The sequence below is a fragment of the Phocoena phocoena genome, chromosome 16 (genome assembly GCF_963924675.1).
Source record: "Phocoena phocoena chromosome 16, mPhoPho1.1, whole genome shotgun sequence".
Classification (NCBI taxonomy): domain Eukaryota; kingdom Metazoa; phylum Chordata; class Mammalia; order Artiodactyla; family Phocoenidae; genus Phocoena; species Phocoena phocoena.
In genome coordinates, this window is record NC_089234.1 from 69,945,731 (window position 1) to 69,972,572 (window position 26,842).

A 26,842-nucleotide genomic window follows, 5' to 3' on the forward strand; every position below is an offset into this window, starting at 1 on the left:
ATCTCCTTAATCACAGCACCAGAAATAACTGAGTTTCTTTTAAGTAACTGGATTTTTTTTCACCTAATGAAGACAGTAATTGTATAATTCAGAGATTTCAACCTAATTTAAGACAGGTATGGGATGATTTTAGACTGAATAAACCTAAGCAAGAAAGACAATTCTCTTTGAGTTTTACTTTCAATTTTACTAATGTGGTCAAGAGAGCATTCCTGCTTGGTAGTAAGAGGACTAGCTTTTTTTTTTTGGCCGCCATCACGAGGCACGGGGGATCTCAGTTCCCTCATCAGGGATGGAACAGAGCCCCCTGCAGTGGAAGCCCAGAGTCTTAACCACTGGACCACCAGGAAAGTCCCAGGACTAGCATTTCTTTATTTTCCCAGAAAGAGGGAGGTTGAGGCACAGAAGCTTGGAAGGTAATAATTAATATCTAGCAAGATCTCAATAACTTAGCTTCATTTTATTCTACTGATTTTTGGTAATTACCGTCCATTTATAGCCTACTACACTGATTTTCCATTTACAAGTGATAAAAAGATTTCTTTAAAAATTATTTCAGTAAAAATTTGAGTTCGTTTAAGGAAAAATGTTAATAGTGGTACAGGTGGTAGGAGACCAAACAAGGAAACAAAAATCATGAAGGTGCTTTGGGAAACGCTGACTTCAGTTGCCTCTTTGCCTTGGGTGCTGGCAAGTCGGAGTTTACTTCATGAGTCATTGATGTCAAGGGTACAGTTCCCTACTCCATGAATATCTCCGTCTGACCTAAACCTAGCTTTATCTTGTCTCCCCCTCACTGTCCCCTCTGCCCTCTTGTCTTGCCACCCTACTTCCTTTCAGAAAAAATAGTGTGTGGGGGGGCGAGACATAATAAAGACTATCTCTTTGCTTTAATAACACCTGGTCCAAACAGTGGAAGTGACCCGGGCTACCCGTCCGCTAAGGGAGGGGCAGGGAGCTCTGGGAAAGCCCAGGGTGCCTCGTTTCCTCTAGTTCGGGAAAGTTTTAATTCTTCAAACTGGGCTGGAACCTTATTTCTAAACCTGCCTGCGCAGCAGATTCTCCGGCTCTCCTGCGTCCCATCTCAGAGTCACCGTGAGAGCCTGTTCCTGCAAGAAGTGTGAGTGAATTAAAGTACTTCAGTGGAAAAGTAAGGGAACCCCCCAGCCCCCGACGTCCCCCTCCCCCTTTCTGGCTATGCAGCCCCACGACCTTCAGTTCGCCTCCCTCTTTCCAATTCCCCGGAGCGGCGACGTTCTCGAGGACCCCACGGAGGCCGGGCGGCGGGGGTCGAGGGCAGGGACAGAGAGAGACCTCCCCACTCCCCGGGATTGGGAGGGGGATGGGCAAGCGCGGGAGAATAACGCCTGGGAGCCCGAGCAGCGCAGCCCCAGACTCCCCGGAAAGCCCGAAAAGCTGGGTGCAGAATCGCCTCTCTTTCAAGAGTTCTCAGGAAGTTTGGGGGAGGGGCGCTCCGCTCGCTCCTGTTCGCGGGAGGGTGAGGGAGGAGGACAGCAGCGGCAGGTCTCGGAGCTGTGTCGCGTCCCGCCCTCGGGCGGGCTCGGGTGCTCCCGGCGGCGGGGTCTGCGGGGCGCGGGCGCGGGCAGAGCGCGCCGGGCGGCATGGAGGGACTGGTCCTGCTCAACGCCCTGGCCACCCGGCTGCTCTTCGTGCTGCACTCGCTGGTTGGAGTCTGGCGAGTGACCGAGGTGAAGAAGGAGCCGTGGTACTGGCTGCTGGCGCTGCTCGACCTCTTGCTTTTTCTGGAGACGGCGCTGACCCTCAAATTCAAGCGCGGCAGAGGCTACAAGTGGTGAGCGCACCCTGGGTGAGGGATGGGCATGCCGAGTCCCCGGGCGCTGTCCCTTGCGGCACTCTCAGGCGGCCCAAGAGCCCGTCTCCCCGAAGATTCTTTACTGGGATGCGGAGGACACCCTTTGTCCTCGCTGGGAGCATCGAAGGAGCGCGGGATGCTTGGGCGTCGCTTGGACACAACGGAGTGCCCCAGGGTCCCAGGGCAACCCGGGCGAGGGGAAGGCTCCAGTTGCAGCCATGCGCCACCCAACCCCAGGTCTAGCAACTTGAAAGATGGGAAAAAAGAAGGGAAGCGCTTGCATGCTCTACAGAAAGTGCTCCAAAGTGGGAGAGTAGTGGGGCGACGGGGGTGTCATGTGCTCTGCGTTCTGAATTTGGGGTGTGGTTGTGCACGGCTTAGCCTGAGTGCATGCAGTTATGGGAATGCCCTTCGCCGGGCATCAGCGACTTGTGTAAGGGCTAGTGCACATCGGGCAGCGCTGGGGGCAGCACTTCCCGGGGTGAGAAGCCACTCGCAGCACGTCTGTGGTTTCAGCCGCTTCGCCGCAAACCAGCCCCAGCATGGCACTAGCTTCAGGTGTCTTCCGGGCTTGGTTGCTTCCGAGCCTTGGTTAATGGTCAGCCCATCTTGTCAAATGTGTCATTTCTTGCTTGTTTCAAACAGTCTGCTTAGTTTCACTTAGATTTGTTCTATATCACCTTAGGAAGTTACCTTAGATATAAATGTGTGATTTTGACATTGGTTTCACTTAACCTGCTTAGATTCATCTTAATTTGCTCTAACTTGTACTAAGATGGTACTTTTGAGATGAATGTGCATTTCTGAGCTTGTTTGCTCATATAAAGTTTATATAGCATTTACAACGTTAAAAAAAAAAAAAGATGGGTTACCATGCTGGTGAAGGTACTAGCAGGCAGTGGTTCAGCCTTCACCTCAACGTGCCAAACCGCAGACTCTTTAGTGATGTTTGATTTCCTCCCCAAAGACTTGGATGGCAATCAAAAAATTGAGAAAAAGATTCCCTGCCATTTACAAAGAGCCTCTATCTCTATGGCTCCACTCCCAGGAAATTTTCAGCCCAAACTTATCTGAGTTAGGCCTCTTTCTGTATTATTTTTTAAAACAATGAGTCTGTGTTTTCATGTATGCCATATTTAAGAAGAATACCAACTGCTATGAGATAGAGGAAAATACTGTTAGCCAATTCAAGAATTGTATACATGATGGCATATTAAGAAAAATTAAAAGAAAAAACCCCTCGGGACGGTTTTACATAGTAAACTACAAAAGGCTGTGTATTTCACTACAATCCAAGGGAGAGAATGCGTTGTCTCTTAAAATCATGTGAGTCTTGCTTAAATTTTCCACTGTCGAAAAATTTCTAGAATTATCAATGAAGGAATTATTCAAGTAGAATCAATTTAATACAACAAGGATTGGAGGAATGTCACTGCCCCTCCCCCCACTAACAGCTTATCAAGCAAGAGAGATCTGAGGAACTTTCCAGTATGCCTTTCGGAAATCTCAAAGAACAATAGTATTAGTTCCCCAAATAAGCCTTAGGGTTAAAGAAACAAAAGGGAGAAAAGTGTTCACACAGCAAGCGGATCACGTGAGATTGATTTAGCTTTTACTGAGTAGCTTTAACACGCTAGGGTAAAAAATATCTTCAGTAACATGAGGATGAAATCTGAGGCTTAAATATGTTCCATGGAAAGTAGTCCTGCCACCAGCCACCATCAGAGCTTCTGGGAGAAATGTCAACCTCAGAAGAAGGACCAGCTCAACTGGCCCTGAAATATCCTCCTTCTTCTCCAAGAGTGAGGGCTTAGCTCACATTAAGTCAAAATTCCATGCCAGTTGTGTAGACATACTGTAGGCAATGGAACCTTCATGTCCGTATCACCATTGACCACTGATTGACCCAGATTGACATGTAACTTAAAACTGAGAGAGGACAAAAGGATGGGCCAAAAACTGGTGATGGTCAATATGGCAAATTAAACAGGAAACTGGGGACATGTTTGTATATAGAGCATGGATTCAAAATCAGACAGATAATGGAGTAAAAATTGGGGCTTTCCTACTTACTTGCTGTGAGGCACTGAATAAGTTACTTAACCTTTTTGAGTCTCAGTTTCCTCATCTATAAATACTTATCTCATAGGTTGTTATGAATTAAATGAAATAATATATATTGATGGTCAATGAATACAAAAGAAATGGTCTTTTCTAGATCCTAGAGTTTTTCTTATTTTTATTATGAAAAAATATTCTGTGTCCAGTGGACATATTTTCTGTCTGTAAAAGTCAAAAAACTTTACCTGAGAGACTGGCCAGTAAACCATTGGTTCAGAGCCAAAAAGCCGAAAATAATTCTCATCTTTATTTCAGAACAGGCCCATGATGTATATTGTATATTATAGCACTAACTGAAAAAAATTTTTGCTGGCTCAATATCAAGATTATATTTGAGAGTTAGCAAAAAAAAAAAAAATCCTTGATAGACTTGGCTATTATAAAATTTCAGGAACAAATGAGTCTTTGTAAAATGATCTAAACAGAAATGTGGTAAGTAATTCTTTGTTCTACTGATGTTACCAAATAAAACCGAGTCTACAAATATCGTCATTTTCATGATGGACAAAGGTCACATGCTGTTCTTTCATAAGTTTGAGAAAAAAATCAGAAAGTGGAATGCTAAAAAAATATAGAAAATTATCCTAGATGTAACATGGTGACACTTAAAAAGGGTTTGATTTGGGACATACTTCATTTCTGGATTGAAGTTTTCTGAGTAAGGAAAAGCGTAATTTTTTGTTGTTTTTGAACGTTAAAAAAAAGTTGTCATTAGAAAATCAAGGCTGATGGAATAAAAAAAAGATAAAGTAAAAGTGATGGCAGTAGGAAAATGTTCCTCTAAGTAGGAAAATGTTACTACAGAGATCTTTATGTAGATCTACATAATATAAAGATATATGTATCTTCTTCTTTTGGCTGAGTTGGGTCTTCGTTGCTGCGCGTGGGCTTTCTCTAGTTGCGGCGAGCGGGGGCTACCCTTCGTTGCGGTGCGCGGCTTTCTCATTGCGGTGGCTTCTCTTGTTGCAGAGCACGGACTCTAGGTGCATGGGCTTCAGTAGTTGCAGCACATGAACTCAGTAGTTGCAGCATGCAGGCCCTAGAGTGCATGGGCTTCAGTAGTTGTGGAGCATGGGCTCTAGAGCACAGGCTCAGTAGTTGTGGCACACGGGTTTAGCTGCTCCACGGCATGCGGGATCTTCTTGGACCAGGGATCAAACCAGTGTCCCCTGCATTGGCAGGCGGATTCTTAACCACTGTCCCACCAAGGAAGTCCCTATATATGTATCTTTCGATCCATTGGTCTTACATTTTTGACTCTACCCTATAGAACCAAAAGTACCCATATGCAAAGACACACATACAAAAATACTAATTTTCATCTTGTTAGTGGAAAATAAAGCTAAAAGCAACCTGATTATTCACCAATAGATTGGTTGAAAAATTGTAATATACCCATACTATAGAATATTTTGCTGGTATTAAAAATAATGAACTAGGGCTTCCCTGGTGGCGCAGTGGTTGGGAGTCCGCTTGCCGATGCGGGGGGCACAGGTTCGTGCCCCGGTCCGGGGGGATCCCACGTGCCGCGGAGCAGCTGGGCCCGTGGGCCATGGCCGCTGGGCCTGCGCGTCTGGGGCCTGTGCTCCGCAGCGGACGAGGCCGCAGCAGTGAGAGGCCCGCGTAACGCTAAAAAAATTTTTTAAAATAATAATAATGAGCTAGATTTTATCTATTGACTTTGAGGGATGTCCATGATATGTTGTCAGAAGAATAAAGTTACAGACTTATGTATATTATGCCCTCAATTTTTAAACAAACTTGTCAAAGAACTACCCTTTGTATCAATTGAATACATTGTCTATTTACTAGTCAAGAAGAAGAAGGAGGGGGAGAGGAGGAGGTGGGGAGGCAGGAGAAGAGAATGAGAAGAAGAAGAAAGAGGAGAAGAGAAAGAAGAAGAGTTGGAGGAAGAGGGACAACCCTCTCACACTGAAAATCAATCAATCAATCAATCAATCAAGGCCTGAACGGTGGACTAAACTCTGTTTATACATGAAGTGAAAATTTCTCTTCTGGAATATCAGATCCATGAAACTCCTTTAGACTGCTCTAGGCTAGTTTGAACATTGTTCTTTTTATTAAAATTTGCACCTGGCCCCAAATAAATTAAATCTATAGAAATCATGGTGCAATAAACAGAGCTAGAGAGGAAAATGTGAAAGAAATTTCTTGAAACGCAGCAAACATATTACACTTGTCCAAAGAATGTTTCTTTAGCTATTCTTTGGATAGGAAAAATGGAACTAGAGCTGCTAAGCTCAGCTGTCCAGGGACAGGCAACATTACATCAACACTAAGAACTTGCCAGTTGGAGGAGCTTAATTTGTTGGAATCCTGTAGAATAAAGAGGGTAAGCCAACGACACGTTCCTTGTTAAGTCCAACAAATGTGTGCTGGTGGAATTTGGCCCTTTTCCCCTAGTATTTATTAATTTCATCTGCTCTTCACTTACTTTTCATTAAGATGAAAATTAGTTTCACTGCTTTATTTTTTCTTGATTTTGTTTTCTATTGTCTGGGGAACAATCCAAAGGGTCTGTGAATTACCATTTAGGTACAGTCAAACAGAAGATAAGATTTCCAGTTGCTTTCTAGCTAATACTGATAAAATATTCCTCAGGAAATAGAAAAGCGATCAAGATTGTGACAAATTTGAAGCCTGTTCACTTAAAAGCAGGTGGTATCTGAGAATAAGTAGAAATCTAAGTTGAATTTATTGATAAAACTGTAGAATTGTAAGCACTGAGCTTTCTTCATCAAAATTTCAAGAATACAAGGTAAATATCATTGAGTTAATAAAACAGCTCACTTATATGGTCACCTTTCTGCATTGTCTCTTTCCCTTCTCTTTTTTTTTTTTAAAAATAAATTTATTTATTTATTTTTGGCGGTGTTGCTACCAGCAGGCTTTCTCTAGTTGCGGGGAGCGGGGGCTACTCTTTGTTGCCGTGTGCGGGCTTCTCACTGCGGTGGGTTCCCTTGTTGCAGAGCACGGACTCTAGGCGCTCAGCCTTCAGTAGTTGTGGCTCGCGGGCTTAGTTGCTCCGCGGCATGTGGGATCTTCCCAGAACAGGGCTCGAACCTGTGTCCCCTGCATTGGCAGGCGGATTCTTAACCACTTCGCCACCAGGGAAGTCCCCTCCCTTCTCTTTTATTAGGTTGAATCAGACAACTACTTGTTGACCTGCCTACTAAGTAAGCATGACACATGCTAGGCGCTGTGAAGAAACAGAAAACAGACACATTTGAGATTTTAAAATAAAATGTAGCATTTCAATGAAGTGTTCAAATGTGTGGGAATAAGAATAATTGTGAATATTTAGCATTTCGTGATGTTCGGGCTCTTTCAAGTGTTTTACAGAACTTCCCACTTGATCCCGACAGCAACTGTAGTTATTTTCTGTTTCTGTTTTCTCCCATTTTTAGGTGAGGAAGCTGAGGCACAGAGCTGTTAAACCATTTTAAGATCATTGAGTTGGTGATGGGGAAAACAGGGATGTTAAGACTCTAACAATTTAGAGGAGAAATGGATGTGGGGAGGAGTGATGGGGCAGGGTGGGGACATGGCCAGGGAGGAGAAGAGGGGGCTTTACAGCATTTGAGCCGCAGCAGGAGAAGCAGATATGAGAGAGAAGAGTGCCAAGGCTGGGTAAGCAAAGGACATCCTGAGGGAGGTGAGTGTGGGGAAACGATAACAGATTTCTCTGGAGGAAACACAGAGCCTTATCGTTCTTCATTCAGCAAAAATACCTGGAACATCTCAAGTGTGTTAGATGTTTTTTTTTTTAGTGCCAAGAATACGGAGGTGAATAAAGCAGGTAAAATCCTGCCCTGCAAGAACTCGTATCTTAGTCAAGGGACTCAGAAAATAAAGTAAATAATAAACAAGTGTGCTGACGGGGAACTGGATAAAGGCAGTCAAAAGGTACAAACTTCCAGTTATAAGATAAATAAGTACGAGGGATGTAATGTACAACATGATGAATATAATTAACACTGCTGTATGTTACATACGGACGTTACTGAGAGTAAATCCTAAGACTTCTCATCCCAAGGAAAAACTATTTCTTCCCATTTCTTTTATTTGTATCCGTATGAGATGGATGTTCACTAAACTCACTGTGACAATCATTTCATGATGTACGTAAGTCAAATCATTAATGCTGTACAACCTTAAACTCACACAGTACTGTATGTCAATTGCGCCTCAGTGAAACTGGAAGAAAAAAACCAGGTGTGCTGATAAGTAACAATAAGCAGGTAAACAAATGAGGGATCAGAACTATGAAGGCCTAAGTGGGATGGGTTATAGAGGGATGGAGGCCCCGGGGGAAGGTTCCACTGGGTGGAAAGAGAGATGTCTAGCTGGGGAGGCGACGTGTGAGCTGAGTCCATTAGAGAGAGAAGGAGCCAGGCAAGGGAAGAGCCAGGGAGACGATGAAAGGAGTGAGAGGAAGAAGAGCTATGCGTGCTTTGGGACACTTCCAACATCCTCCCAGAAGACAGAGAAATACTTTCTCTTCTAGTCTTCATTGTCTCTTCTCTCCATGTCCCCTGCCTCCAAGTGAGAAATTCCTGCTAAATTTTATATTTGATCATATCTCATTTTAAAAAATTGAAGTATAGTTGATTTATAATGTTTTAGGCATACAACAAAGTGATCCAGTTATATACACATACATACATACATACACACACATATATGTGTATATATATAGTCTTCTTCAGATTCTTTTCCATTATAGGTTATTACAAGATACTGAATAGAGTTCCCTGTGCTATACAGTAGGTCCTTGTTGTTTATCTATTTTATACACAGTAATGTGTATCTGTTACCATATCTCATTTGAAACATCATGTGTTTGAAAATGTCTGGCTGGCCCCCAACTAAAAACAGGAAAGATAAATTAAACATCAAAAGATATTCCTTCCTAAATTGACTGCAAATTCAAACCAATTGTGTAAAAAACTCAGTGAAATCTGATTTGATTAATCAGTTGTATTTAGACGGTTCAGCAGTGGAAATGAAGAACCTAGACTTGACAGGTATCATATGAGGTCTGATCCCGAACAAGTTTTGAGCAGTGTAGAAGAGCTCTGTAGGATTATAATGCTGTAGTATTTGATAATATGTATCTTCCTCTACCAAAACTGCTTACAAGAACGCCACAGAGGACGTTGGGAAATAAAAGCACTCTTCTCCTGATCTTGTTGGGCATCAGAGAGGACGAAATGAAGGCATTTAGAAGGAGACCCTATGATTTCCATATGGCCAGGGTGGGCACCGGAAATTCTCCCAGGAGATAAACTGTTTCTCTTCTTGTTCACATTTGCCGTCCAGATTTCCTGATATCTCTCCTTAACTTTTTAGTTATTCCAATAATACTTTCCACTGTGCGTTGGACTTATCAGCACTGCCTGCAGTGTACATCCAGAGCTTTATAATATTCGTTATCTTCACATGTGTTTGTGTGTATGCGTTTTCTATCCTGAACCTTGAGCTCAAGGCAAAAGGGTGACTTACATTTGCATCCTTTTTGTAGGCATACACTGAATGTTACCAGCAAATGACTTTGATTTTAGTGATCCGAGTCATGGTTTAGGAGGAAGAGTCTTAACCTATCTTGAGTTAGTACTATGCTTTGCTCCCAAGAAGAAGTCATATTTTCTTCCTTTATTTCACAATGAACTTGGGATCAAATCAATAATTATGGCTGCATTTAGAATGGGACCCCCAGGAAGTTGAACCACTGAATGATGCCCGTGTTTTTCTCTACCAGTATGTTCAAGTGAGACATTTAAAACTGAAAATTAAGGCTATAATATTTTGTAACTTCGTGTACTTGACTGGGAGAAAAACAAAGTACAAATTAGTGTGGGCAGCTCCCATGAGTCAGTGTATATGTGTATATCCCTACTTCTAAATTTCAAGCATTTCTCCTTCTCATAGCAGTGACATTATTATGCATACAGCATCAGGACGAATCTGAGTAGCTTCACTTTTACAACAATGGAAAATTCACCTTTACATGGAGGTTTATTTTCCCCATGTGCATTTCCCTCCCTACTCCGGAAGTTCCTCTAAAGTACCAATATCAGGCGTGTTAGACCTGGAGTGCATAAATCATTTTGTTAAAGAAAACCCATGGTTTTAAAAAAATAAAATAGTATTTTTTAATATGCAGGTATGAAAAAATGAACTTTCTTTGAAAGTCACGTTAAGGATTGTTAACAATCCACAACTTTAATATAAAATGCCAAGGTGGGGCTGATTTTGTTTAATTTTTCTGAATATAAACTTACCACCCATAGTTGTTCAGGGAGAGGGGTTGTATTTTATCTTTGGGTTGTCTGACCTCCAAGAAGTAGCTGGTGTATGACTGACTTAATGTTGTATGCTTATTAGAATAAAAATTAGTAATTCTTAGAAAAAGAAGAAGTCCTCTCTATGACGGATGCCTCTGGCAGCCTTGGTTGGGTCCTACAAGAGTCCTTTGCTTTCTTATTTCCCTGATTGAGCCCCCTGTTCCACACACCTATTTTATTATTAGGAATAGCCTCTTAATATATTGGCTGTGCCATTTTCTGACAGTCTGTTGATAACGGAGATGAGGATGATGATGAAAGTGACGGTGATAATGCAGGTGGTAACAGTTATTGATTACTGAGTACTGACGGTGCTCCTAGCCTGCTTTACATCCATTATCTCCTGTGATCCTCACGACCACCCAATGAATTCGTTCTCATCTTTATTAGTATTTTATGATGGGGACGCTGCCGCATAGCAAGGCTAGGTCACGTATCTAAGGTCACGACTAGTAATAATAAATCACAAAAACAATGCCTAGCATATGGTGAGCCCTCACTTTTATTGAGCCCGGCTTTTGCACTGAATGGATTACCTCCTTCACTCCTCACAATAGCCCTCGTGCTACTATTCTAGCTCCTACTTGCAAATGAGGAAGCCAAACTCAGAGAAGTATTCCCACGCTCGGATTAAACTCCATCAGCCTGTTTGTTGCGCTCTGCGTTCAGTAACCAAACTGGGTTTTGCCTGTGGACAGTACAACTACGTATATTTTGGGGGTCAAGGATTCCCTGCAGTAGAGAAAGGGTCAAAGTATTTACTCTGTTTCAAAATTGGGTAGGTGAATCTCAGGTGACTTGCTAATGAGTACTAGGATGGTTTTGCTTAGAATGTAGAAAATTTCAGACTCCACATGGCCACGACTCAGAGACACTTACACAAGCAGACATCCCTGTAAAATCAAAGCAGATGCAAAAGAAGACAGAAGAGGGGAAAAATTCTAGAGCGTCTTCATTTTTGGTCCTGAAGTGAAGAACCAATCTCTTCCCCAGAACAGAAATAAATACCATTGTCTTTTATAGAGTGAAATAAATTGAAGTGTTATATAAATAACATCCATAATGCATTTAATCCTCTGAGAGACCATTAAAATTCATTAGTCATTAGTGCTTAAGTTCGCTTGTTCATTAAACAATCATTTATTACAGTAGGTGCTATGATGGTGTTCTTGAAGGAATATAAAATATGCGCAGTTATATGAGGACAAGACAAAACAATACTCTGAGAACCAAATAATTTTCCACAAATTCAGTCCAAGAGTGCAGAAAGGCTTCAGAATAAAGATACGGTCTGTATGGTACACTTGTGGGACATGGAAAATTTCTCAGGTATGTGCTTTATGTCCTAGCCTTTGAAGTGGCTGGTGGTTTTACAAGAGTGGAGAGAAGAGGGAAGGGCTTTTCGGGTTGAGGGGATATCATGATGGTAATACACAGGGCTTCAGTTGGAACCAGCTCATTTACGAAGATGTCACGATTTCCTTTGCCTCAGAAATTCTATGAGCAAAACAGTAATGTAAATCCTAAAAACCGATGCATATTTTGTCCCTAGAGCTCGTTTAGTCGTCCTGAAGCATTTTGTTGAGGTTTGAACGTGAGCAACTTCAATTTTAATGGAGTTTGTTCTTGCTTTAGATATCATCTTGGAAATTCTTAAGTGAAGTATGTAATACTAATTTTGCTAGTGGTTGATATTATACTTTGAGAATGTTACCTTATTGAAAAAACAATCAGCGACAATGAACAAAGAAAGTTACAATTAAAGGCCTAGTGTTCAGCTTCAGAAGTATTCTCCTTTTTACAAAACCTAGATGTGGGCATTCTTCAAGGGCTTTGGAAATCTAAAGAACGATTCCACTGTAATAGGTATTCCTAGCCCATTTGAAGTTCCTCCCTGTCTCTTCTGTTCTTGTTATTAGTCTGCTCCCCCATAAGATCCTGGAAAAGACAAACCCATCATCTGATCTTGGTACCTATTGAAACATACACACTCCATATTCAATTTTCCATTGGTGGGGAGTTCTCACCAGCCTACGGCCATTTGGTTGTGGCCTCCCCTCCCCCTGCTCCTCCCTTATGGGCGGGCACCAGCAAAGGGCTCTAGGAGGACAGATTAGTGATTTCCCAGGCATTTGGGGGTCCTGTGTTCTAGAGGAGCACAGGGTGCATTTTGAGGGGTGGCAGAGAGGTAGGTGCTATCTGGAGGCTGTCGTATTGGACACCCTTACCCCCTGTGCTAACAGAAAGCCCTCCTGAGCAGCCCAGGTGGAAACCGTGGCTGTTGAGGCCCACTTCAAGAAACCAGTCTACAAGTAAGGAGGCCAGACAGTCCTTAAGTTGTTAGACACGGTTTAGGGGCTCATGAAAGGATATCTTGACCTAGTTTCTTGATTTCCATGAAAATAAGCCTATTAATATAAAGTGCTCCAGAAATTTTGAAGACCCTCGAGGCTGTTTAACGTGAGATTTTGAAACCTGGGTCTAGTATATCCTGACAACTCCACACTGCCTTTGTAGAGTAGGAAATACTGAGCAGTGAAATATAAATAAAATCGCAGTTCGCATCAAAGTAATTTTGGAACATTATTTTTGCTCCATTTAAATATTATCTGTCTTCAGATTTATGCATATAATTACAAGATTAGAATCCTCATTGTTTGCAGAGAGAAAAGCTACACAGGGTAGTGGGTGATATTATGGTTAATTTTTCTTCTACTTGCCTACTTCCATTGTTGTATGTTTCTAAAGTGAATAAATGTTACTTTTTCAATAAGAAAACAATAATAAATATCGTTTTGGGGAAGAGGAAAATGGAATCCTAATTCTACGCTAATGGTGAGTTGAAGTAGATATCCATTGCAGGACTAAATTGCTAAATGTCATGACATAATCATTTTGTGAAAAACACTGTCATGTTGAAATGACAACTTTGTATGGCAAATGATACTTTATATTTGGATGAACTGAACTGAAAATAAAGCAATGAGTATAGCTCTTTAAGAGCTCAGAGCAGTGTCTAGCATGTAGGAAGACCTACAAACATATTAGTGAACAAATAAGTACGTAAACAAATAGAGAAAAACATCCTTTTGCTGTGTATTTAGAGAGAATTGGTGTGTTGGCTAAGGGCTGTGAAATAAAAAACAAACAAACAAATAAAAAAAAATTTCTGTGGAGAAAAATTATCTTCAGGAAGGCTGGAATTTAGAAAAACTAGCTGAGAAAAGGGAAAGCAATTTGGCATTAATGCTGGGCATCTTCTATATTGTGATAGGGTAGTGATAGTTGGAACTGTAATAAGTCTGAGTTTCCAAGGATAGGTAGCTCATCAGTAATCAGGTATCATCAATTTTGTAAAAATATCCCACCTGGACATGTCTTATTCATTTAATCATATATTTATCAGTTTTTGTCAGTCTCTCAATAGTGTAACATAATTTTATAAACAAGCAACCAGAAACCTGATTTATTTCTGAGATGGCTAGACCCCTCTCTGGTATTAGTGCTTGTGGCTGGTATCTACTTACTTTTGATACAATTAAGACATGAAAACTGGAGTAAAATGATTTGTAGCCCCTAAGAAAGGGCATGCAATTCGGTAAATTACCCAGAAAAAGGTGGGATCAGGCTTAGTTTTTAATTTTTAGAATTCACATTCTCCTTGGCTCCAAAAATGAATCACTGACAATGAGCTATCAAGAATATGACAAACCTTCAAAATAATAAGTAACAGCTACATGTCATCTTGACATATTAAAATCCTTCGTAGTGGCAAAAAAATACCAAATTTATACAAGAACAGAATAATTAGTTCATCATAAATCAATTTATGATGATATTTCAAAAAGAGATTTCTAGTCAAACCAGCAACAGAGTGTCAAGAAAGTTGGAATTATAAATCAACTAGGACCTTATGAAATCACTGACTATTTGGGGGAGCCCATCATGTGCCAAACACTGTGGAAGGAGCTGAGGGCATAATGTTGGGCAGACAAGACACAATTCTGTGCTTGTATTGGGTTGGCCAAAAAGTTCGTTCATTTAGTGAATACGTTGTTCAATAAAGGTCTTCATGAAAATGAAAAGCGGCCTTTATTTTTACTTAAAACCGAACGCACTTTTTGGCCACTCCAATATTACTCAGAATTGCTGGGAGACAATTAGTGAACACAGGTACACATACACATATATACATATACATATATATAGTTATAAAATTTGAAACTGTATGGGGTGAAAGTGAAGAGTGTTATATATAGAACAAGCGTAACAAGGAGATCTAATTTAGGCTGGAAGGACAAGGAAAGCTCTTCTGTGGAGTCCTATAGAGCTGACATGAATTCTGAGAAGGAGATAATCAGGTGAAAAGTGAGGGAGAGAGGTATTTCAAGGGGGAGAAATACATGTGTGAAGGCCTGAGTTAGGAACTCACTCAGCTTTTTTCCAGAACTGAAAGAAAACACCATTATAGGAGCACAGTGAGGAAGAATGCAAGCAACAGAGACCAAGAGGTAGGCAGGGTGCTGATGGTACAGCATTTTATAAGTCATGATGAGCAAAAAGCCCACGCCAACCATGACTGTGTGACAGTAAGTGCCTTAACCGTGAACGTGAAGTTAGACATAATGATGTCCACAGCACTGCAAACAACTTCCCTTGATTCAGGGAGTCTCAAATAGCTTTGGCTTTGAGAACCATAGTTTAAAAATGGGATTGATTTTAAGTTATTTGAAGAAACAATCTTCTAACCAGGTATTCTGTGGGTCCGCTTTAAGTGTAGGTGCTGAATATGTGGCCATGAGTGTATCTGCAGAGCTGAGCCTGGGTAAGGCAGCAACTCACATGTATTGAGCATATACAGTATCAAGCTCATAACACTGTCTTATTTAATCCTCACAACCACCCTATGAGGTGGATATTATTATACCCATTTCCATAGACAAGGACATTGAGTCTCAGGAAAGGTAGCGACTTTCCAAAGATGAATGAATAGAAGAGGCAAGATTCAAGTTTGGGTCTCTCAAGTTCATGAAAATGCTACCACAGTGTCACAGTTCCTCAAGGGACACAATAAGAGGAGCATACTTGTTACCAGACCCGCTGAAATGGGAAGAAAATGTCCTCGTAGATGCCAGCAGCCTCCATTCACTTCATTTGCTCAATCCTCCCTTTATTTATAAATTCAGGCATTCAAGCATTTAAGTATTTGCTTAATAGACATTAATTAAAGACTTAAAAAGACACCTGAGACCACTGAGGAGGAGAAAAAATGAAGGAGAGGGAAGAGGGAAGGGACATAAAGATATATATGACTCAGGATCTGTCTTCAAGGAACTTAGGAAAGCGAAGTCATATATGCACACAACAAGAAAACAGTGGAGAATGTGTTGGGTCACAAGAGAAATACAAGTTAAGATTAACTGCTGCCATTAAGTCCTATATTGCGAAATACAGGAAGGACGTCGACGGGTAGAGACGTAAGAGGAGGGCTTTCCAAAACAGACAATCATAATTTGAAGGGACGTTTGCTCCAAAAACCATGTCAGAGCCTCTCTTCTCAGATGGACCAAGCTGAAGGGGCAATAGAGCCCTTTGCTCTTAACAGGGACCCATGGTCCAATAAAACATATGTGACATATGGTTGAAATGTCTTCTTCATGTCCCAAATAAAACCTATCATACATGTTTTAATACTTCTCTAGATTATAGAGACTTATTTTCTCCAAAATTAAAAAAAAAAAAGAAATTTCAGTTGTACAACTACCACAGCCTACTACTGGGGGAGGGGAGGGGGAGGGGGAGGGGGAGGGAGAGGGAGGAAGTAGGGAAGGAAGCTCCTGATTCTCACTTGCTATTGACCACTTCGCAGACTAGGCATTTCGTTGGTAATTCTACCTGGAAGCCTTTGGAAATTCCAGCAAATCCTCTTAGGTGTAGGGTTAAGAGGGTGGGAAATAGGGGGAGAAAGACTATGGACTCATACACTCTTGAGCTGAATATGATTAATTCTCGGAGGGTTAAATGTGATTCCCTCTTCCCACCCCCTTTTCACTTACATCAAATAGGTCTGATGAAGAGGGGCTGAAGTGAGGGAAACTTTCTAAAACATTTTGTTTTGTTTCATTTTAAATACACAGCAGGTTGAAACTACTGAGTTGCTCAGCTTGATAGAATGTGGTAAAGGAAGAGGAAGGGGAAGGGGAGATAAGATTAGATAATGGAGGCTTTGAATATCAGAGAGAGAATTTAGATTTTCTGTAGTAAGCAGCACAGAAAATCCTGGATTTGGAAGTTTTTTGTTTTCTAATATAACTAGATTCCTAATTAGAGGAAATATGTTGAACCAGGATAGTATTTTTTTCCAGTTACAGAAATAAATCTTATGCATAGAAGATGTTAAGGGTTATTGTTCTTTTTTATCCTTAACCTCTTTCAAGAGCTATGTTATGTTCAGTCTAGAGTCTCCCTAGATGATTATTATAACAGTATTGTTAGGGGAGTTAATCCCAAAATTAATTCCAAGAGAGTCAACAAAACTGCAGTCCAGCCAACATTTGATGTATCCAAACAGACATTTACATATTCCCTCCGACTGTCCCTCCAACCAGAATTCATTTCCTTTCCCAATTTCACAAAGGAAATATTCTCTCCTGATGTTTCCCTTGATATGGAAGGTCAAAGAATTAAGTGTTCCTTTTCTTTTTGAAAGCGTGTTCAACATGGGGGCTTTTGATATCTTGCTGCAGCCCAGCCATCGTCTAAATCAGATTTTAATAATATCATGACGCATACCCCTTTGTTTCCAAATTATTTTTTGCAGGAATTCAAAGGTAGGGTAGTGTCCATTTAAATACTGATTTTTTTTAAACATCTTTATTGGAGTATAATTGCTTTACAATGGTGTGTTAATTTCTGCTTTATAACAAAAGTAAATCAGCTATACATATTAAATACTGATTTTTTTAAAAAGACTCTCTTTCTTTTGCCCTTTCTCCCTTCTTCTCAGAAGTTGAAAGGAGATATTAATGAAAGGGTTAACAGCCTTTAAAAAGTCCATTCTAAAAATTTTCCTGCATTTAGGTTTGCTCACTTCTTCCCCCACTGGATTATAACAGTATGAATTTAGTAGCATTTCATCTCAAACAATTCTATTTTTGAGCAATTAACATTTCTATTTTTCAGGTCACTTTAAACCATCACATATGTGTACTAAAAGTATTTTAATAAAATTATATTGACTTACAATTTTGACTTTAAGATGATTCATAAAGCAAGATTCCAATCTAAATTAAATGAAATTGGAAGAAATAAATTTGGAAAGTATGTAATTTTCATCTTCTTTCAAATTTTTAAGGACATGTTGTCATTGCACAATGTCCCATAATTATATTAGTAGTAGCTACTTGTTATTGAATGCCCAACTCTGCCAGGCGCTGCTTTATAGAAAGTACAGTTGACCCCTGAACACTATGGGTTGGAACTGTGCAAGTCCACTTATATACATATTATTTTCAAGAAATACATACTATATACTACATGTCCCATGTTGTTTGAATCTGCGGATGTGGAACTGTGGATACAGAGGACCGACTACAGAGTTATATGTGGATTTTCAACTGTGCAGAAGGTCAGTGATCCTAACCTCCACGTTGTTTAAGGTCAACTGTATAATAAAAATTCCTGTGAGATAAATGTGACAGCTACGGACTGAACTGTGTTCTCCCCAAATTCATATGTTGAAGCCCTAACCCCCAATGTAACTGTATTTAGAGACAGAGCTTTTAGGAAGTCAGTAAGGTTAAATGAGGTTCATAAGGGTAGGGTCCTAAAATAATAAGATTAGTGGCCTCATAAGAAGAGAAGAGAGGGCCTTTAAGGATCCACCTGCCAATACAGGGGACACAGGTTCAAGCCCTGGTCCGGGAAGATCCCACATGCCACAATACAGGGGACATGGGTTTGAGCCCTGGTCCGGGAAGATCCCACATACCACGGAGGAACTAAGCTGGTGCACCACAACTACTGAGCCTGGGCTCTAGAGCCCACAAGCCACAGCTACTGAGCCCGCATGCCACAACTACTGAAGCCCACACTCCTACAGCCCACGCTCTGCAACAAGAGAGGCCACTGCCATGAGAAGCCTGCACACCGGAACGAAGAGTGGCCCCCGCTCATAGCAACTAGAGAAAGCCCGCATGCAGCAACGAAGACCCAATGCAGCCAAAAGATAAATTTAAAAAAAAACAAAACAGGGGCTTCCCTGGCGGCGCAGTGGTTGGGAGTCCGCCTGCCAATGCAGGGGACACGGGTTCGTGCCCCGGTCCGGGAAGAGCCCACATGCCGCGGAGCGGCTGGGCCTGTGAGCCATGGCCGCTGAGCCTGCGCATCTGGAGCCTGTGCTCCGCAACGGGAGAGGCCACAGCAGTGAGAGGCCCACGTGACGTAAAAAAAAAAAAAAAAAAAAAGAGAGAGAGAGAGAGAAATCGCTTTCTGTCCTTGTGATGTGTATGCACTTAGGAAAGGACATGTGAGGATCTTAAACTTCTGACCTCCAGAACTGTGAGAAAATAAATTTCTGTTGTTGAAGGCATGCAGTCTGTGGTATTTTGTTATGGCAGCCTAAGCTAATATAGGACTGTTCCCATTTTGTGGATTAGGAAGCAAACAGAGGTCAGTGGCAACACTAACATTTGAACCTGATGTGTCTGACTACAAACAAAAGCACTCTCTTTGAATTGCCCTCTGAATTTTGAGTCTGAAAATAATTAATATAGATAGCTCTTTAAAAAAATACCAAACCCTTCACCTGTTGTTTGTTGGTATAGGCATACCTCGGAGATACTGCCGGTTCAGTTCCAGACCACTGCAATAAAGCAAGTCACATGAATTTTTTGGTTTCCCGGTGCATTTAAAAGTTATGTTTACACTATACTGTAGTCTTTTAAGTGTGCATTGTTTTAAAAATCAGTGCACATACCCTTAATTTAAAAATGCTCCATTGTTAAAAAATGCAAACGATCATCTGAGCCTCCAGTGAGTCTTGGAAGTAACGTCAATGATCACTGATCACACATCAGCACACAAATATAATAATAATGAAAAAGTTTGAAATATGTGACACAGAGACACAGAATGAGCAAATACTGTTGGAGAAATTGCACTGATAGACAGACTTCCTTCACGCAGAGTAGCCAGCAACCTTCACTTTGTAAAAAATACAATATCTGTGAAGTGCAATAAAGCAAAGCGTAATAAAATGAGATGTGCCTGTATTTTTATTTGTACCAGGTTTAGCAGAAACACACAAAGCCAGTTGATTTCCTTCAGTACATATCATCTGATTTTTGTCTTTTTGTATGTTACTATTTGAGCTCTCAGAATTTCAGGTTAATGTTGAAAAATGTAGCCCATCTTTCTGAAAGGACAATGTTCAAAAATCCAAGATTTACTGTTGCTGTATTTGCTTTTTGTAAAATGTATTAAATACAAAATATGCAGTTTTGTGCGTGAAACTAATTGGCAGTATCCCATTAAACTATATTAAAATTAACATCTATTAATTGGATTAGAAATTCAGTGAGAATGACAGCTGCTAGTGCCTTTTCCAGTTACTTTGTTTCTCTATAATCCACATGGCAGGAATCACATAATGCTTTTTCCCCCTTAGAAATAAACACTTGAGATAAAATGATCTGACTCAGTGTGGTCAGGGTATGTGCACTTGTTTTCTTTTTAAAAAATTTTGTAAAAGCTGAGCTATCTTTTTTTTTGCTCTTTCACAGGTTTTCACCAGCCATATTTTTATATCTGATTAGCATTGTTCCATCATTATGGCTTCTTGAAATGCACCATGAGACCCAGGTATGTCCTTTTGGAAAGTAGGGAAGTGAAATACTCAGCAATAAACCACATTCATATTATAATCCAATTTCTGTCAGAAATGCACTTTTCTAAGGAACTGGAGTTATCAAGATTTGAATAAGTAAGAGGCCTCAGCAAAAAGGAAGTGAATCCGTGATCTGTAAAACCCCATGAAAATGTTGCATTCATTGAAGATTTAAGACTACATCATTCATTAACAATTTGGGTTAGAGATCTTGTGCTTAAGACTTCCCCTCCAATATGCTACGGTTCACATGGGGATATACAATTCTGGTTTTAACCCTTGCCGCTTCAACGTGTTATCGTGCTAAGAACGGGCAGGGCTCAGTCATCTAGCATCCTATAAAATGACATTTTTAGGGACAACAGAAACAAAAAAGAAACCCCATCATCTGTACTCAGCTATACAAATACAATCAAACTTGGAGGGGCTATTTGAAGTAGTCTGTCTTAAAACACAGGCTTTGCAGGTTACGGGAGATTCACTTTTGAGGGTCCTATGAACTGTCTCAGTAAAATAGGAATTTCACCCTAGGGACCCGAAATAAGGGTAAAGGAGAGGAGCCAGGGGACCTACCGTCAGGAAGGGTGGGCTCTCTGTTTTAAGACCACACTGACCTAGAAAACAAACAGTGGGTTCCAATAAGAATCCCTAATCTATATTAGGGAGATACAGAGGGAGGTACTGATTTTTAAGTGAGTTGCTTCTTGCCTGGGCAACCCTAGGTAGCAGGCTCTAGGCTGGATTCGGTCATTGATTGTTGTAAATGCTCCTGTACAACACTGGGGGTGCCAGTTGGCGAAGTCCATCAGTCTGCAGCCTGGACGTCACATCTTCAGGGTGCAGGTTACAGGTTCATATGCTTTACAGTAGTTATAATATTATTTTAGGACATTTACTGGTAAAATATGTGACTGTTTCACAGATTTCTTTGCTACAGTTGGTCATTTTATAGCAAAGTTAAGCCTCTGATATACATTTCAGATATTCAAACCTTATCTGGAAAATGCTTGCTCCAAATTTTAGGCACACAGAGGGAAATTTAGTTCTGTAGACTATTTCTGAGTTCCACAAGCATGTACCAATGATGTAGGCATGAAGAAAACATTTGTCTGCCTAAATCTCCTGTTTAAAAAACACTGAAGTCAAAGACTCTCTATACGTTTGTAGCAAAAGTATTTTTGTCACAGTAGATTGGTTGGTTCAAGTTATTATAGCTTTTAAAAACTGTACCATAAGGATTAGGGGACTGTTTCAATTTCCTTACTACTTACTGCTTTCAAGGATATGAAAATAAGCTCTGGTGATTTGAATCATTTTTTTCCTTCACATCTAATTCTATGACGTGGCTATCATCCACAATAACAATTCATTTCCCCAAATGCTTTTATAATATAAATGCATTGCACAGTTAATTGATATACAGGTCCAATCCTATTACAACAAATAGCATGCAACCAAAAGCTCTCTTTTTAAGAAAAAAAAGATTTTTGAGCCCTGGGCAGTACCTCTCTAATTTTCATACTACAAAAGAAATTGGACCTTTAGCAGTAATGGATTTGACTCATTTTGACACTGAGAATTAAAACGAATGCGCAGTGATTGAATTGGGCAGGCTGGGCAGAGACAGAAGTAGAAAAAAGTGAGAGAGAGACAAAAAAGTATTGGAATTGCGTTTAAAGGAATAAGAAATGGCAGAATAAAGGGAGGTAGAGAAATTCTTAGTCCATTCATGTAGGAAATTTTGGTTATGATAATAATCACTTTTTTCATATAGTCCCTTCATTTCGAAGTATTTTCAGATACATTTTCTCATTTATACACCCAGCAACTTCTTAAGTTAGACATGGTATATGGATTTCTATTTTATAGAAGAGGACCCTGAGACTAAGAAGGGTTAAGTAATTTTCCCAAGGCCACACAGCTAATCAACCACAGTTCTGGGGCTTAGAACCTGAGTCTTGAGCTCTAGTGCATTAAACCACACTGCCTTTCTCAATTATGTGTTCTATGTGTTACAGGAATTTGCATCAAAATCGTCTGGATTTTTCATGATGGGAAAGGATAATTTAATTTCCTTTCACATTTTCCCTTTACTCTATACCCTAAATGCTCTAACCTATGACTTGGCATTTGAAAAACACGCTGACCTATTTCATGAAAACATTTCCCCTAGATGATCAATTCTGTACCTTCATTTCTGAATCTGGCTGGGTCTACCTGAATGGAAACAAAATGCTTATGACAACAGTTATGACCTTAACTCTTAGTCAAGTCTATTTATGAAGTGGCACAATTCAAGCAATGGAAATTTTCTGGTCTTGATGGTGTCACAGTCTGGTTGACCCAACGGAGTACTTTTGAAGCTATTAAAAGTTTTAAGACAGAGCCCACGAAAAAGTGACTTGTTGGCACCCAGATCATGCACATAACTCACTTATACAATGCTGAATGTAAACAATATTACCATAGAAACAATATAAGTCAGGTTAGGTCTCAGGAGTCAAACCCACTGTTCTTTGCAGTCCTAAGGCAGCTGCCACTTAAAGGAAAGTCGTATCAATTTATAACAAATAGAGTTCTAAGAATAAAGAGGGACTCAGGTCTTTATACCATAACACGAACTACAAAACTATTTGCTATCAAGTTATCTTATGCTGCAGTATAGATGATGATTTTTTAAAAATAACAAGATGTCTATGGATTTTTAGTGATAAGAATGTAAAAAAACATATCAGGGTCACCATTTTAAATATACAATCTGCTTTTCATGCCTGTAAGAGAAGTGGTCAAATCTGTTTCCTGTTGAACATTAGGTTATTAGATAGAGTCACAAAACTCCTCTGCAATGAGGACTTGTTGCTCAAAGATTTAATTTGTTATCTTTATTATCCTTTCTCGGAGCCTTAGCTGTACAAAAAAAAAAGGGTACAAACAACTGCACTTTTGTTCTTAGAGTTACGGCACATGGCCATTTTTCTTAATTATTCTTGTCATTTCACCTGTAACACTAGTTGTTTTGATGGAAGGGAGGAAAAAAATAGCTTCTTGACAGACTTTCTTTTCTACTTTTCCAAGTAGCTCATAGAATGATCGATGAAGTATCCAGAATAATTAAGAAAAATACACTTCTCACAATGTTAGCATTTAAAAAATAATAATTTCTCTCTAAATCCAAATGTGTGCTCATGTGTGTGTGTGTTTGTGCGTGTGTATGTGTTTCAAAAGTACGTTTGCTCTGCAGATGTTTTAAAAAAAAATCAACCATATATATATATATGTATTTTTTTTTTTTTTTTACCCACTTGTGAAATAATCATTGGCTACAGTTACGTTTTCAAGTGCCACCCCTTTCCTCTCTTATGTACTTTTTTCTTCTCTTTCTGTACCTCGGATTCCCAGCATCTGGCTGTATAAATCATCCACAGTTCACTTGTAGAAATTTGCATGCAAAATGAAAGAACAAGAAGGGGAAGAAGTGCCATTTATTTTAGGTCTATTGTTAAATTTTTTATAAACCTAAACTGACTCCTAAAGTGACACAAGATGTATATGTTGGTGGGTGAATATGTTAATTTATTATTATTTGGGGGGGTTGTTACAGTGCCTAACAGGCATGATTGAAAGTAACTGAATTATCTGTAGTAGCAAAATGGTATTTTAGATAAAGAGGCCTCTGGACAAGAAACAAAATCTTAGAAGGAATGCTTTGACCAGGATCATACGTGCTTTCATTGGTTGTTGGTTTGTTTTATAATTGATCCAGGGTCCAAGGAAGGGAACACAGTGATCGATCCATAAATTCTACAGCTCTCCACAATGAACTCAGAGCATCTCATAGACTTGTGGAAAAATAAGACACGTATAGTTGACTCTTTTCTCATATTAGCTGAAAAGTGGTTTTCTATCTCAGGCCTATATTCTGATTTTCAGAAATGTTTATGTATACTATGAAATGTCACATATTTGCTCATAACCTCTTAGACACATTGAAGCCATCTTAAACTCTACCTACTGTGATATTTTTTGACATACTGCTTTTTAAAACACTTCTTAGTATTGCAGTAGCCAATCTGAAGGAATGTCAAAGAACACCAGCACCAAAGAAGACTTCAATCAAACTCTGTTGTCAACTGAACAAACCAACAGAGCGGATGATCTCATTGAGACGGTGAGAGCTTTCTCACTGTATATTAAAGGATCTAGCAGATCACCCTTTCATAACATACTCTATACCTTTCAGCTCATTCTTTCCTAGGGAAATTTGCCAATTGTTTGGCTCAGGAGTTCACAAGATAATTGTATTTAAAAATATTATTAAACATATTTAACTTACAATAATAGGCATATATATCTTATATACATTAATAAATATATTTAACCTGCAGTATTAAGGAACCTTTAACACTTAGATCAGACAGTCTATGTACAAAGAGAGATACATACATTTGTGAAGGAATGATACAATGGAAAGACTGAGATCTGCCCTATATATTTTTTAGGTGTTTATGTTAATAAATCAGGGGAGATTTCCAGCCAAAATAGAATCGCTTGTTTGTCCTTCTCATGCTTGATATTTGGCAAACTAACCATGACCTATTAGAAAATGATATACTGGAGAGACTCAAGGCCAAGGCCCCTACCACTGAACCATGTTTTCAACAATAAGACAGGCTACAGATTCTGTGAGGTTTAACAGAGCTACTTCAAGCTTCAATCACAGCTTACCCAGATCACTTTGAACAAATCAATCTCACTGTCTCTCAGTTTATCATCTGACAATTGAAAATATTAACCCTGCTAGTATGCTTCCTCCAAGAATTAAATAAAATGTATGAGAAGTCTCAAAGAAGTGTGCGAATGAAAGATTATTGACCTTCACTCACGGCTTCAATCAGGTTAGCATCCTGCCTTGTCTTTTATCCTCCCTTAACCTTGACACTTGACATCAGCACGTGATCAAGAGGGGTAAGTAAATTTTGCACAGATACAGTTAAGTCACTTGTATACATCAGTTGGAATCACTATCCAATCCACTTAAGATCTACACCCTTGTAGTCTTTAGAGATCATAACTGATAGGGCCAATAATATACTTTCAAAGTTATTTGGAAGTTAAGTGGGCAAGAGATGGCATCCAGAATACATGAATGGGATGTAAATTTTTCTCAGAGTCCAAGAATAGGGGCAGAATAAAATTTGGCTGCTAGCTTATGAATTTTTGAATAATATGTTAAATGTTCAGAGTAAAAATAACCTTATAGTTATTCTCTTTCTTTACTTTTAGGTAATGAATAAACACTATTATATATTTTCTCCTTTGATATAGTGGGGGTTTTTTGTTTTGTTTTGTTTTGTTTTTTAAGAGATGTTGGGGGTAGGAGTTTACTAATTTATTTTATTTATTTTTGCTGTGTTGGGTCTTCGTTTCTGTGCGAGGGCTTTCTCTAGTTGTGGCAAGCAGAGGCCACTCTCCATCGCAGTGCGTGGGCCTCTCACTGTCACGGCCTCTCTTGTTGCGGAGCACAGGCTCCAGACACGCAGGCTCAGTAGTTGTGGCTCACGGGCCTAGTTGCTCTGCGGCATGTGGGATCCTCCCAGACCAGGGCTCGAACCCGTGTCCCCTGCATTAGCAGGCAGATTCTCAACCACTGCACCACCAGGGAAGCCCTGATATAGTGTTTTATAGCTATAAAAATCAAAAGAGAAGATTTGTACCATGCTAAAAATATTACCAGATTAGTAAATTCCAATTTGAAATCTATAAAAGAAAAATACAGGAATTTTTAAATTTTAATATGGAATTTTTAAAATGTTGCTATGTGTTATACTGGTTACAGAGACTGATGAAATGATAAATTATCTATAAAACATTGCAAAATTGGTTTTTAAAATATCATATAGTACAATGCCCCTAGTAAGTGAAAGGTTTAAATTACTTTCAGTTATAAGGCTGCCCCATTTTAAGGACCACATTAGCTTTTTTTTTTTTTTTTTAGCATGTTCAGTTGAAAAGAGTTGTGCTTTCTTTATTAAGTGAAGAATCATTTTCTGAAAATGACCTTCCACAAAAGCTAACTATTGACTGACAGCCATGGTGAAGAAGACCTCTCTCTCTAAGGTGGTAGCTCATAATCCTTCTGTCTGTATGACATTTCTCTTAAACAGGCCAAAGTTTTTGTAAATAACTTATCTACAGTATGCGAGAAAGTTTGGACTTTGGGACTCCATCAGACATTCCTGCTAATGCTAATAATTGGAAGATGGCTTCTGCCCATTGGAGGCGGGATTACTCGGGATCAACTCTCTCAACTTCTCCTTATGTTTGTGGGGACAGCTGCTGACATACTGGAATTCACAAGTGAGACTCTGGAAGAAGAAAATGTGAGGTAAGAAGGCCCTGCAATGAAAAGACCTTCTTTTCAAGGTCAGGCCCACACACCTGTCTTTTTGTTCTATTATTTATATTCTGCATGAATAAGGATTTTCAGGAGATCATATATCCAGTGCTAGAATCATAGAATTCGTTGCTGTTCAGGTACATGTTAGGTACCAGCCCCCTAACACACACACACATATATACATATGTGTGTATATACATACATATGTATTACCATATATATATAAAAACATTATA

General features: G+C 39.8%; 1 protein-coding gene across 1 annotated transcript in view; it reads left to right on the forward strand.

Annotated features, from left to right (window-relative positions):
- The first annotated feature begins 1,548 nt into the window (after positions 1-1,548).
- The window catches only part of TMEM26 (transmembrane protein 26), a 44,658-nt gene continuing 19,364 nt past the window's right edge, over positions 1,549-26,842 (forward strand). The window contains exons 1-4 of the mRNA XM_065894521.1: positions 1,549-1,813; positions 20,106-20,184; positions 24,264-24,377; positions 26,374-26,594. Of these exons, the coding sequence (XP_065750593.1) occupies positions 1,623-1,813; positions 20,106-20,184; positions 24,264-24,377; positions 26,374-26,594 (605 nt within the window). The 5' untranslated portion in view covers positions 1,549-1,622. The remainder of the gene's footprint in view (positions 1,814-20,105; positions 20,185-24,263; positions 24,378-26,373; positions 26,595-26,842) is intronic.